General features: G+C 31.0%; 1 protein-coding gene across 1 annotated transcript in view; it reads left to right on the plus strand.

The window, feature by feature from the left end:
- The first annotated feature begins 1045 nt into the window (after positions 1-1045).
- LOC118192830 (uncharacterized) overlaps positions 1046-15580 on the plus strand; it is a 32113-nt gene continuing 17578 nt past the window's right edge. Inside the window, exons 1-3 of the mRNA XM_085810357.1 lie at positions 1046-1399; positions 2640-2738; positions 8296-8410. Of these exons, the coding sequence (XP_085666483.1) occupies positions 1355-1399; positions 2640-2738; positions 8296-8410 (259 nt within the window). The 5' untranslated portion in view covers positions 1046-1354. The remainder of the gene's footprint in view (positions 1400-2639; positions 2739-8295; positions 8411-15580) is intronic.

A 15580-nucleotide genomic window follows, 5' to 3' on the forward strand; every position in this document is an offset into this window, starting at 1 on the left:
CCACCCTTCAACTAATGGATTAATTATACTGAGCTGTGTTAATTATACTGAGTAACTGAGAGATTCCATGGTTCACTAAAATAAACGTTAATGGGCCATAATGCTGTCCAATGGACAATGAGACTAGCAACATACAAAGAAGATCTGAAAGGAATATGCTCGGAAATGGTTTATGGAACGACTATTCGTCTCCCTGTAGAATTTTTAGAACTCACCCAAGTTTCTAATTCTTCTAAGCCAATTTCATTTTTACGTAAGGAATTTGGGAGGCAATGACAGAAATAGCATCGGTACCTACACCGGCCCAGGTTAATAATAATAGGTATTTTGTGCATCCAAGAGCATTTTTAGTTTCAGGTACTGTAGAATTGGTTCCCTAAGCAGAACTCCTACAGTAAAAGTGAATGACATTATACCTCCAGTGCGGACTACTCATTCTGGCAGAAGAATCTTCCCTGGGTATCTCTGACCCCTCGTACGTTTGGCACGTGTGTGTGTGTGTGTGGGGGGTAATGTTGCGGAGTATTTGCATGCAGTATTCTATGTTTGCTTCGCTGTACCAGTGCGTACTTTTTATAGTGCGAGTATAAAGATTTTTCGCCGAGAGACTCATTTTTCATTTGCACTTCACTATTCCTGCTTGTTCATGGTAGATGTTTGGCTTTGGCTTATAGTATATTTAGTTTTGTGTTTTACCTTTTAATTTTAAGTAAATTTAATTTTATGGTTTACTGAAGGACTTCGGCTTTCCTTTTGATGAATCTTCTGACAAGTTTGGAGTATTCTGGCGTTAAATCATCGCTACAAGTTTAAATGGACTGGATAAAATATGTTAACTGAAACAAAATAAAAGTTATTATTAAAATTACTTTGGATCCCAAAACGATTCATCATAAAATGCACTTTAAAAAATTAAGAACAATAAAGCAAATCAATCAAACAGGCTTAACTCCCCTTCCTGCTGTAGATAATACTCATAATCCAACTACTATCTTGTTATATGAGAAAAGTGTAGCTACTGAAATATTCTAAATTTTTGTACTGGAGCTTTGAATCCAGATCTATTTTTCTTTAAAATGATTCGTGTTAAGTAACCTTTACATGGAAGACTAATACATGAATCTAGTAGCATAATTAAATTTTAAGTTATAAAAAAAAAATTTCAAATACAAATAATGCCACAAAGTTTGTTGTTTTAGGAATTGAGTTAGAATTCTATGTGGATATTTCTGACAGAGATAAGAACGCTGAACCAGATAAAATACAATATCCCAAATATGTTTACCCCAGCTCCTCCTCAATACAGTTGGCAATTCATTCACCGTACGTTACAGGCAGTCCATATTCTTCTGGTATGGGATTTCTTGGTGGGAAGCGGTACCAAATCAAACTCAAACAGGTAATTGAATAATTTTGGTTTCTTTGATTTTTTTTCCTAGAAGAAGAATTGCAGTTATACCAGTGCAGAAATCTTCATTCGTTCACATAATTAGTAGATTATTTTTGCAACTTTCCAAAAGGCGAAACCAGCTTTAGCAAGAGATGACTGCACTAAAATACTACAAAGGTACTGTAAAGAAAAGGAAAGATATTGTAACGTATTTGCGTTGCTACGCTACCAACATAATTCCACTAAGAAATGTAAATTACCGCAGACGATTATCCGCAAGGAATATCCGCAGACGATGAGCGCGCTTAAAACTGTTTTTCCAGTTATTCTGTAAGTTTTGACTAATATAAAGTTTGTTGTTCGTTCAAAAATGGCGAGATTTCTTTAAAACTTTATTACAATATTAAAACTTTATAAATATAAACGGTTAGTTGTTTTAATTATGATGTTGAGAGATGATGAGAGAAATTGGGGAAGAAAGTTCGTTGTGAATGTAATACCGACTGAAAACTAAATTCAACCACCAAAGTTTTGTTTTAGACTTAACGAACGGATATCAAGGGTTTTTTAATGGGTTAAATGACTGTGGCAGTCCAAGTTATTGTCGTTAAATTCGCAGTCCAAGGTCAGCTTTATTTAATTTATTTCGTAAAACCGCTAGCATTAGTCTAAAGATTAAAGAGACATTTATCTGCATCATGAAATATCATGTGTACATAAAATTGCATTTAATACAAAGTCAAAAATCATTATAATTTGTTAAACGTATTAAATTAAAGTACAATTAGATTTTACAAGAAAGAAGCAACTTAAATGACTGAGTTAAATGTTGAATGTACTATGAGCTTAGAAAAGAGAGAAACAGCGAATACTCAGGCAAGTGACTGTCGAAAGATGCAAATAGCTTATATAGTAAATTTAAATACCTTACTTATTGAATTAAAAATAGTACCATTTGTAAAAGTGGCTCTACCTCATGCACGTTTACAAAACTTTTAGGGAATTCAGAATCGGAAAGTGTTTATGAAAACATTACTACATAATCACATTAAAGTGATTATGTAGTAATGTTTTCATAAAGCAGTGCAAGCACATTTCGGAAGTTACTTTATTATTTGCAAGGCATACTTTCCAGTAGAAATAATTGCCTAAAAAACCTTTGAAAAAGGAATTTAGACTCACGATTATTTTTGTTGAATAATCTCTTCTTTTCAATATTTGTGGCCTAGTATTCTATTTTTATTTCCAGGAAGAAAAGCATCTTTTACCACCGCCTTATCAAACTAATTGTACAGACTATGTATCTCCCTGGTTAGCAAGAAATGGAACAGGATCTCTAAACCAAATAGTAATATTTTTTGGTATATTTTTGCTGTAAAGAAAAAGGCCTAAGAAAATTCTTTAAAATTGTACCATAAATCTTATGATGATAATTCTACCGAACATCAGTATATTAAGCAGAATTCTAACATAGGATAGTTTAAAATCTTTTCAAATATTCTAGAAGTTCTAACGTAGTAATTAGCATTATATTTCAGTATTTTATAAACGGTATTCCCCCCCCCCTTGATAAAACAATTCACACTGTTCACTCAGCACTGAATTTCCAAAACCGCATTTCTTCGCCTACTGAGGGCTCGTTGACACGAGTACGCTCGCGACGTAGTTGCCGCTAGTTGTTTTTCGCCGACGTAAATTCGCATTACGCAAAAGACATAAAACTGAGTTCGCTCGCGTTCAGCTTTTTCGTCCGCGACATAAACGAACAGCCAATAGCTGACTGAGTCCTTATCACGTGACATAATCGGGTAAAACTTGCTTACCTTTTTCAATATGGCATCAGAAACAGGTAGCGTTTATAAAATAACATATATAGTTTTTGTTTAAAAGGATTGTAACTGCCCACATGAATAAAATCATTAGCATTGTTTACGATATCCTCAGATTACTCAAACCATATATATATATTGGTAGAAATTTCAAATTCTCATTAGAGGGACAAAACTGTATACTTATAAAGCAGTGATCCGACCAGCACATTCATATGCTTCACCTGTATGTAACACCGTAAGTAATAGCATTACTAAGTAAATTACAATTTCTAAGAAATCAAATTTTCTGCCTTACAAAATTCTCCTTAATTATTACAAATGTTCTCTATTTCATCTGTAACAAGAAGCTTTGTAAGTATCTAAATATCAATATCAAATACATCAAAAACTAACTTCAACACTATTGCAACTTTTAAAATAAATCAGTTGAATCTGAAAGAGTGTTTAATAAAATACAGCTTCGAAAATTTTCGAGGACAGTTACACCTGGGCCGTATAACACTCGTTTATTGAATATTAATTAAATTAAATTTGCAATGATTCTACTTATTCCATTATTTTTTCTGAGAGCTACTATCAGGGATAGCTGAGTAGTCAGCGGCCTGGATTCCTAATGAGACTTGTCGGAGGAGCTTCTTCCTATGTGAGCGTATCAGACATCAAAATCCGTTGACCTAGGGTCTTATACTCTCTAGGCCAGCGGTTCTCAACCTTTTCACTAACGCGTGCCATCTAAACAATAACGGGAAAACTTTAGTAATACCACTACATTTTAAAATGATTATTTTTAAATTTCTCAACAGAAATATTTTAAAATAAAATATATATTTTCTCATTTGCACAACCTGTTGGTTAGTTGTTTTAAATATGTACACATAACAAAATTAGATTAAAAATTGGTTACCATTTTAATTAACACAATTTAAGTTATAATAGTTTAGTTCTAACATTTAGTGCGAAATTTGGGCCTGTTTAAGAAAAATCAGTTTATGTCTCGTCTTATTTCAATTAGTTTTAACCGTTAATTAGGATCCACTTTTAATTTTGTTCTGTATATATTTTTCAAATATAACATTGAAGAAAATTCCTTGTTCACACAAATAGGTTGTCCAAAAAGGCGATAAAAATTTAATAGATTTATTTGAATTGCCTTTAAATTCTTTTTTTGGGGTTCACCCAAAAGTTAACAAGTGTGTTATTTTTGAAATCTTCAGCTAGAGTTCGATCGCAGGAAATTTCTATCAATTGTTCTTTTCCTTCACGAAATAAATTTCAAGTATATTTGAACAAAATGGATTCCTAATCCAATTTTCTTTTTCATAATCCTCGGAAAATACATGTTGAAATTATTTAACAATAAAAAACGATGATGATTTTTAATGTCAGATGCTAATTCTTTTATTTTCAAATTATTTTCTGTTAGAAAACCTTCTAAAAGTGGTAAAAAGCTTAAAATATTATTATCTCGAATTTTTTTATCATTGCATTTACTTTATCTCTAATGATAAACAAATTAACACTTTGTCTTTATAATCCTAAATTTAATTCCTTTAACTTTCCAAAAATATCAGCTAAATATGTTAAACAAGCCAACCATAATTCAATAAACAAACAATTTTGGAATTCAAATTTTGAATCACAGAGGGAAATTTGAATTTCTGATAAAAGTTCAGAAAGACGATTTAAAACTTTGCCTCTGGATAACCATCTACTTATGTAACAAAAGCGTTTCATGGTCATTGCCCATCTCTTGGCATAAAATCGTAAATATTCTTGAATATAAAGCTCGGCTTTTAATAAAATTGACAATTTTCACAGCTTGATTCAAAACGATTTCCAGGTTTTCTTGGGGATTGTTTTGGTTACTAAAGCTTCACAACGAAAGGAGCAGTAAGTAAATTCAGTTTCAGGAGCGACTTTCCTTATTTGAGAAATCAATCCAGAATGTTTTCCTGTTAATGAGATAACTGTTATCTTTTTTATAGAAACTTGCTTTTATTTTTTATTAAATACAGCACCCATTTCTATTACTCCTTTTAAAAACATCATTTATGGCAAATTTTGTTATGTCTATGGCTAAAATTATATTTGTGAAAATAAATCGGATTATTTTGCTAAAGGATGATCATACAAATTTACGAGTGTTAGAGAAAAAAAAACGTAACCAGGTGTTGGGGCACTTAATTTTAGAATTTAATAATTAAAAATACTATGTTTCTTTTTGCGTCCCACTTGTTTTTCTCTTGCTTACCATCGGTTGAGGATTGCTGCCCTAGGCCGATAGCTATCACGCAGGGGCTATCGAGAGCAGCAGCTAGAGTGCAGTTCTAAAGAGCGGAGTGCATGAAATACTAACATCAAATTTTTCTCAATGAACATACAATTTTTTCCATATTTCGATTTTACGATTCAAATTATGTTTAACTGCCAAGTTTTTTTTTTTTTTTTTAAATCGCACGAGTAGATTTTTAAACATTAGCTCTTAAAATATTAGCTTCTCTGTGTTACTTGAATTTGGTACATATTTATTAATATCTCTTTTTTTTTTAATTAAACTTACTCTATTCCTTTTTTCGCAGTTAAAAATTTAGGTTTAATTCTAATAAAATTCTCACACATTTTTCTGGTTTTATTTTTTAAATTTCTATTTTTTATAAATTTTTCATAAGCACTTCTGAATTATAACTTTAAATTTTTACCATCACTTTAAAGTAGATGCATATCTGGGTATACCAGCAAAAAATTGGAGTTTTTAATTTAAAATTTCCCAAGATATACATTAATTTATATACTGACTTGTTTTGAAATTTGGCATATTTATTATAAGCGATAATAACGCCTAATGTTGTTTACGCAATTTGTTAAAATTATTTGAAAGAATGATAAGCGATAAGCAACGGAGGACGTGGGCACTGTCCCTTTACCAAAAGGTTAATCGGTATAGCACCACGTCCACCTATATCTAGAGCCTAAAGAGAAATCACAAGACGCCACGCACCGGGCGCCCAAACCCAGAGCCAAATTCAACCCGGGGGCAGTCCAACAGACCAAATGCCCACGAAAGACAGTCCCAACAACCGCCCAGGCCCTACATTTATTAAATAAAATAACAAAAGCATGCAGGGACAAAAAGGGCGAGTTTTGACAATAAGCAAAAATTTTACAAAGGTGTAATACACACAAATATAGAATATACATAAGCTAAAGTACAGTCTGATGTTGGGCAGCCCAATAATATACAATGAGTAAAATATAGACAGTAGAATTAGACTTAATGACAATATAACATAAAAATAGAGAACATAGTGAAATAATGAATGTAAATGATTACAGCAATACACAGAGGATATACCAAAAGAAATAAAAATAAAAGAATACAATGTAACAAAATGCAAGAGCGGTACAATACAATTGATCACGTGGTATTGTGGGAAAAACATGCAATAAGGCTAATTATACGATTATGAGGAATAAAAATAACATATTTAGCCTGCATAAAAGTTAACGAATATAAGATACCATACAATACTATACAATATTACAATACAATACAATACAAAAAAAAAAAAAAAAAAAAATTAACATATTTAACTTGTACTAAAAGCCAACTGATATAAGATACTATACAATACTATACAATACCACAATACAATACGATACAGTAGATACCACAATATAATACGATACAGTAGATGCTATACAATACTATACAATGAAAATACAAAATACATTCAGTGTTGGTGACACAAAAATACATTTAAAATTGTCATGACACTAGTGAGGAAAATACAAAATACATTCAGTGTTGGTAACACAAAAATACATTTAAAATTGTCATGACACCAGTGATCCTAATGCAGCAAATAAATTGATGCAGTTACCTGCATAAAAGATAACTTATATGAGATACCATACAATACTATACAATACTACAATACAATACAATACAAAGCTAATTAAACGATTATAATGAATAAAAATTAACATATTTAACCTGTATAAAGCCAACTGATATAAGATACTATACAATACAAAACAATACCATAATACGATACGATACAGTAGATACTATACAATACTATACAATAAAAATATAAAATACATTCAATGTTGGTAACACAAATATACATTTAAAATTGTCATGACACTTGTGATCCTTATGCAGCAAATAAATTGATGCAGACAGTTAAATGTGTTACTATACATTTGAAAAGGATGAAATATAGACTTAAGTATGCCACAAATTATGAACATATATTATACCGTGAAAAACACAAAATACATTCAATGTTGGTATAAATACAATGGATATATTTAAAACAATGGATAATGGTTGGATATATTATACAATGAAAATCTCTTGAAAGAATGATAGCTTCCTCCCTTCTCATGCACAATGAAAGGAAAAGAAAATTAGGTTACCATAAATTAAGAATTTCGCCAAGTGAATTAACCTTGGCGCAAACTGAAAAAAGTGTGCCAAGATAAATTTTTAAATATCTCGATATATTTCACATTAAATTTTATAAAATTTAGTGAGATTTAACATTTAAGCGTAATTTGAGTAGTAAAATTGAAACGATGAAAAAAATTGGTATGTCATTTCGGAAAAAAAAGTCCGATTTTGTGTGCAAATACCTATGTTAGAACAGTGCTATATGTAAATCTAATAAAAATCCGAAGTCGCGCTTTCGATACATGAAAACCACAAGTTAAATTTTGTAGAACGGGAGATATAGAATTGTATGCTTTTTCTGTAGAGTGTACTTACAAACAAAGATTAGAAATATTTGTAAGCGATAATATAGATTTTAATTCAGTAATAATATGTTGACTTTTTTAACGTACAAGTTGTTTTCAATTTATTAATTTTATATTTACTCATGCTTATTATTCCGTTGATATCTTAATATTTGCTTTCATACAGAAATATGTATTATGTTGCTCTAAGAACGAATTATTGAAATTTTACTTAAATTTCTTATGAATAAAAGTTGAGAGTTTATAAATTGCTTTAGTTTCTACAGAAAGCACAAATTAAGCAAAACTTACTTTATTAAATTTTTATCATAGATGGTGATTGAGGAATGCAAGTACAATCTTTCTCTGGCTGAAATGGGTTGTGTTCCTTTCACAGTTGATTATCCCCATAATACCACAGTTTGCAGGCATTGCGAAGGCTGCCAGAGTGAGTATTTCCAGCGAAAACTATTATTAAATATTACTAAGTGATATTTTACAATTTCAAGAACCGTTTGAAAATATTATATAATGCATTACTAAAAACTCGAATTAATTATAATAAATTCAAAAATAACGAAGTTCTTCAGGTTACAAATGTACTGAAACCTCTTTAAGAAGACCACACATCTTTCCAGAAGATTTCTTCTTTGGAAACCTTTGCAATCGCTTGAAGGAAAATGACTAACTTCAGTACCAGTATTTAAAGTAACCGTGAGAACAATTAATTTAGGTACTCTTCGGTTTCGAGGGCCGTAAAAAAATTGCAGCGAAAATGTATGCGCAAAAGCGCCAAATCTAGTAAACGCGCCCATTTAACAGCGCGCCAAATCTAGCGTACGCGCTGATTTCAGATTGCGTAAGTTTATATAGTTCTATATTTCTTAAGACGCCATTGAAATGCTAGCTTAATTTTTAAATCCTTTTTTTTTAAATTTTAAATCCTTTTTTGATATTCTATGGATTTAACAATTTGGGAATTGCCCTGACGAAAAGTCGGCAATAGAATTTTGGGTAAAGTGCAGAATCATCCACTGCTTGACGCGTTTTTAAGAATTGCACATACTCGGTATTCATGTGCACATCGACCTATTTTCACTTGAAAAAAAAATCCTAGAATTGCACAAAAATGGCACTGCGCCCACCCTTGACTTTATCTATGTACACATCGACCTATTTTCACTTAAAAAGTAAAAGAAAATTAACAAAAATCCAATTGTTTTTACCCTTCTAAAAAGCGGCATACAAATAAGTGAGCGATTCTGCACTTTACCGAGAATATTTTCAAAGAAAAGGCATCATTCAGTATAGAAAATTACGTTAGAACAACCAACGAGATGAAATTATGCTTTAGCGATGAGTCGGTAGCGAAATAGCGATGAAGGCATCCATTCAGTTATGTTTAGCAATTTTTATGTAAATTATAATAATGATCTGAAATAGTTATTTACTATTATACTTCCATTCAGTCATGTTTAGCCTTTTTCATATAAAATTAACCTTTATATGAAATTAACCTTTCATCTAAATTAAAACATCAATCTTAAATAGTTATTTACTATTATACTTCCTTTCTTGCCGCAATTATTAGGGTTGCAGCAATTATTTTTGGCAGCATTGGCATCAACAATAGTTTGGCGATTTTTTACGGCCCTCGAAACCGAATAGTACCTTAATTTATTTTCAGAAAATGCGTCTCAATGACAACGACAGACGATATCTTGCATCCTTTAATAAAATTCTTAGGCTTGTTCTGATTAGGTCAAAGAAATGAAATTATTCACAACAACGACAACAAATGTGCTTTGAGAAATTTTAATCAAATTTACAAATTGTCTTCTTTAGGAGGTAGTGGACGTGATATGTTTCACTACCTCTAAGATAGTTTTATGATTATTAATTATAAAATTCTTCACTTTCTGCAACATAACTTTTTGCATTTTCTGAAAATAAATTAATTTTTCTCACTGTTACCTTAGAAAATATAAAATTTGAAATAAATTCAGTATTTTGCTTAATCGTCGTTAATAAATAAAGGTAACACACAAAACGTTAAAAAAAAGTCCCTTTGGACGTAATTTAAAATCTGAAAATTTCAGATTCTTTCTTTCTTTTTTTTTTATTATTTTATTTACTATTTTTTGAAATGCTCATAAATTTTCATTAATTACATTACAATTTCATTGACAGCTCTTATTAATTCTTAATAACGGGTTTTATTTGTGAAATCATGCTGGTGTGTAGCATTCAACAGACGAATAATCACAGAAAATATCAGCTAATCATGAATATCAAAACGTTTATATCAAACAATTTCTTTGCGCAGCAGATTTAAATTATCGGTGGAGTTGTTCATTTCTTCTACGAAAAGCCTTTTAAGTAATGTTAGTTTAACTAGGGTCTCGCACAGTTTCTGTGCTTTGTTTCTTTTTTACCGGTAATGTTCATGTGGTTATAAGCAAACTTACGTATAATAAGAAGAAACTTTCCTCATAAATTATTCAGTTTTATGAGGGGAAAAATATGTCTTCTCCTTTAATGTTTAATATCCATACAAATTCTCAGTCTATTCTTGATATATGAATTTTTTAACTTGAAAATATTTGTAAAGATTTCACAAACTTTTCTAATCCGATCAATTTTTCTAAACTTGTTTAACGGGAAAAGAAAAAAAAAAAAAAAAAAAAAAAAGGGAAAAATCCCCAAATTGTCATCTTTTATTCTCTCTACTTAAAAGTATAGCTTAATTGACACAATCTAGGGCAGGGGTAGCCAACCTTTTCGGGAAGAGTGCCTGTACCTGAAAAAAAAAGTAAAAGTTATGCGTGCCATTTTTCACTTATCCAACATACTAAAAATATAAACGGTGAATTTTTTTTTTTTTTTATTTATAAGGCTGATTATGGGATTTTTATGCAAATAGCACATTCGTTTTCTACGTCTGAGTGGTAGACATTTAAGAAATAATATAATAGATAAAACAAATGTATAATCTACGGTTTTATTGTTAGTAAACATTTTTAAAGGTTCAGTCAGTTAGCTTATGTATAAAATAAAAATGAATAGTTTGAAACATTTAATTCTAAACAGCTATTAAACAACCAGTACTTAATAAATGTGGTTTTTTAACATGTAGATTTTGCCAAGTCGTCTGTATTGTAGAGTCATTAGGTTATTTTGTAGCAGGAGACATAAAAAATGAGCAATGCCCTCTCGGGGACTCGAATCTGGACCTCTCAAATACGCGCCAAGTGTGCTACCATTACACCAAGAAGGCAAGTTGAAATGGAGGAGAAAACACCTTATAATATTATGATTAATTCTTCAAAGTGCTAACAAAATTTGGTGTTTTTGGAGCATATCAGTTAATCTTGAACGATATTTTGAATTATTTTTATTCTGTCCATAATAGAAAATATTTGTTTACAAACATACGTTGATCCAAACTTACAACAATATCTGGCAGCCAATTTGTGTAACTTTGAAAAATTGCTTGTTGGTATAAATTTCCAAAATTCGTGTAATTTGGATCACTTGTAGCTGAGATAAGTTCCTTATATTTTCATTTCAGTGCAGTTTGCTGTTGTAGGTCAATATTTTAGATTTGGAATACAATTTGGGTAACAATTAACGTTTTGCAGAGAAATGAATTATTGTATTTATTCTAATGTGTTTATGTGTGTAGTCATCGACGGATTTGATACAGACGATATTGCTATTTTTTCAAATCTTTTAATTCAATAAGGCTTCGTGTACCACTATTAAAACTCCGCGCACGCGCGCCGGCCGCGGATTGGCCATCCCTGGTCTAGGGTCATAGACACAGCATTTTTTAACCCCTTATTTAAAGACCAGCCCCGGGATAACGAAGCGCAATCACGTGACCGGACCTGCTGCCAGTTTCATAAGTTAAGCCTAATTTTACAAAAAAAAAAAAAAAAAAAAAAAAAAAAAAAAAAAAAAAAAAGGTATAAAATCACCATTTTGATATTATGACTTCAATTTTTGAAGTTGCGTATTTAATGTACTTGTTTTTAATGTGTATTAATATAAAGAACATCACATTAATAGAAATAAATTAAACAGGCAAAATACTAAAATCATAACTATACACACAGAAATAAATATGAAATGAATGAGAAATATAAATATGAAAAAAATTACAAATACGAAATAATAATAATAATAATAATAATAATAATAATAACTAAGCAAGAATTACCTGTAGGTAATTAAATTCCAATTTAAAAAATCTGCTGTGTGTGAACTAATTCAAAACAATGATCGACACATAGTCCTATACTGCATATTTCGCAAAATCAAAATACGTTCCTTGCTTTCACTTTTCCTTGGTTTTAGCGCATACAAAGTAAGAAAAATTATAAGCAGGGAAAAAGTAGGAAAACATGACGCCATGTAACTAAAACACATACCACTAATACAGTTTTCATATAAATTGACAAGCATAATAATTAAATTGAAAAGTCAGTCTTACAGTTAGCTATAGCCACAGTTGGTTCATTAATCAATGAACAATGCATTGTTACTGGAAAGAAATTTAAAAAAAATCTGAATAGCAAGGTGAAGGCATATGCAAAACTTGCTAAAATGAAAATGTAAGATGATACTTACAGGGTCAAATTAAGACTTTTATAGGCCCTAATCAGGGCTGTAACAGGATAATTGATCATGATTCATGAAATCAGAAAAGGATGTGCCTTGCTCGTGCTAGGAATTCTTTGCTTTACACAACAGATCATGATTCATGAACTGAGAAAAAACATGCCATCTTAGTGCTATGAATTGTTTACTTAACACTTAAACACAGCAGATTTATCAAACCTGTTTAACTTATCAAACTTCTGTAACCTGTTTAGACTGCAAAGTCCAAACAGGTTCACCTTCTGTATGAAGGACTGGAGTAGTAGTAGTAGTAACTACACAGGAGAAGGGTTAAAAGTACCCTTTAATTAATTCTTTAAAACTTACAATGCGTCAACTCGACGCTAACAAACTTCGCCTCTGCTTGGGCGGTAACTGAAAATAAGATAATAAACTAAAAGTTGAAGATATTAACAAGTGACGGAACTAACCTACAGGGCTCAGCGAGATCCCGTTACTTAAACCCCTTTCGAAACTAGTGGCAGGAAATAAATGCAATTAAGCCACGTGAACCAGCAATAATCAAACGTATCTACAGCAGAGATTATGGTTATGCGCCACTGATCAGGCTTCCGACCTAAGGTAAAACCAAACGGAATGATGCCTGATCAGTGGAAAAAACAACAAGCAGCCACCACAACAAGGCAATAGCTGAAAGACCAAGTGCCATCAAGGAGCCACCACAACAAGGCAATAGCTGAAAGACCAAGTGCCATTAATTGCTCTTAGCTCTTAATCAGGAATGTCACTGAAAAGTACTTTACAAAAATGATTACAGGACATCTTGCATAAGATGCTACATATGACAATAAGAAAAACGTCAGTATATAATATTATTGCACAATAATATAGTGCATTTATTAATAATATGCATGAATAGATAATTTAATGGTATTCCATAGTATATTGCCTTAATATTATGAGATAGAGCTATGATAAAGTACGAATAGTACTATAAGTTAAATACGACTGAATATGAAACGTGACACATTAAATTTATGTTGTTTGACATAACTGTAGTAATGCAAAGTGTTTTATAACACATAAATAGTTATTTACGAATGATGTAAATAGGTGATATATGAGTGACCAAAATACGATAATACATTGCGTTAGGTGATTACATTAGTTGTTTTAAAACAATGCCCCACTTAATCTACTCATACCTGACAAACATCACAGCAAATAAAGCATTAAATGAAATGATTTAATGAAACAGTTATATATGTAAAATGACACATATGATAATAATTTAAAAATGTACTTGACGCAGGAATACAATAACGATATGCAAAGTATTATAACAATTAAATCAATACTTGAGGTGTTTATGATATAAATTAAAAATAATAATAATAATAAATAAATAAAAAAAATGCTCAAATTAAATTTCTAGTAATTCGGTGCAAATATTGCAAAGTAGTAAAAAAGGCGGAAAAAGGGATGCGCATTTAATTTTGGAAAAAAAAAAAAAAAAAAAAAAAAAAAAAAAAGCATACATAAAATTACAAACAAGGAAACTGAAAACTTTTGAAAAAAAAAAAAAAAAAAAAAAAAAAAAAAAAAGCAGAGGGGGTGGTTATAGACTAAGTCCCCTCTTCTACCGAAACTCGGCTTTTAAATACTTTCTTTAAAGTAGAAATTTGCATTCCTTCACGCGTGCTACAAAATTTAAATATTCTGGCACTGACAATTAGGGAAATGAATTTTAACTTGTTAGTTAAAATAAATAAAAATCCCTACAGTATATAAAAACATACTGCTGTTTACTGATGATATGCCACATAATACCACAATAACAGACATTTATTATGCAAACCTATTAACTCATTTGCGACAAGATATGAAAGTGAAACGCCATAGCAAATGCAGGGAGGAAAATATTACTTTTGCACTATAAACGCTCAAGATCTTAGCACGAAAGCTCCAGATCACATAGCCGAAATACAGAAGTTCAAAAACGCCCATTGTTGGTTTCCTACGCATCTGCACGATCGTTAAAGCACGATGTAGCTAAATACTAGGGAAGGAAATGTTTGTTTTGGAACCTTATGAATATTTTAAATTCGTAAGTTCAACTTCTAGTTCGTTGGTCTTGATATATTGGCAGGAAATATTAGCCGCCAACGGTCAGAGACGTATATAACGTGTCCTCGTTTTCGTACGCATACATCTGTTTTTTTTTTAAATTTTCTTCCTGTTTTGCTACTAGCATTACCCTATTCCCATTAGCAACGTGTTATCGCATTATCAACGCATCTCTCTTGCTATTTAAAAGTTATATTTACCATGATAAGATTCCAAAAATGTTAGTGATGTTACAAGTAACAGAAAATATTTTAAGGGAAAGAAGATGAGTGATTCTTATGTCTATCGTCTTCGGAAATACTATTTTACACTGCGCAGTAAAGGTACTTGTAACATCGGTTCTTACCATAAAATGGTTCTTTCCATTAGCTTTCTAGTCAGAATAAAAATGATTCTTTCCATAACTTTTCGGGTCAATGCAATGCAAATCGCTAACGCGATACAAACAGGAACGAAAAACAGTCAAATATTAAGAATTTAACAATGGCAACGTCTTCAAGGTCTGATTGCTTTAGAACCGTTTTCCTTTTGAAGGTTTTTCTAAAAAAAATTAGATCTTATTAATATTATTCGTCGGATAAACCGAACGCAAACAGACCATTTTCTGGCAATCGAAAGCCTGATAAAATTATTATTTTTCAGAGGTTTTTAATCAATATTCCACTGGCAACATTATTTACTCACCTGATTATAGGTTAGAATTTAAACCTGAGTTGAGTATTTAATAAAACAACCTATTATTTAAAATACGATGAAATATTTAGAATGATTAATTATCGTAGTTTATTAGGTATTCTCTCTCTCTCCTTTCCAAATGTCTTCGGGGTGTAAAGGTTAGCAAACTCTATGCGTATTCGAAAGGTCCAGG

Source organism: Stegodyphus dumicola, chromosome 2 (assembly GCF_044657685.1).
Source record: "Stegodyphus dumicola isolate Sdum_Otavi_A_Nest chromosome 2, ASM4465768v1".
NCBI classification, from domain to species: Eukaryota; Metazoa; Arthropoda; class Arachnida; order Araneae; family Eresidae; genus Stegodyphus; species Stegodyphus dumicola.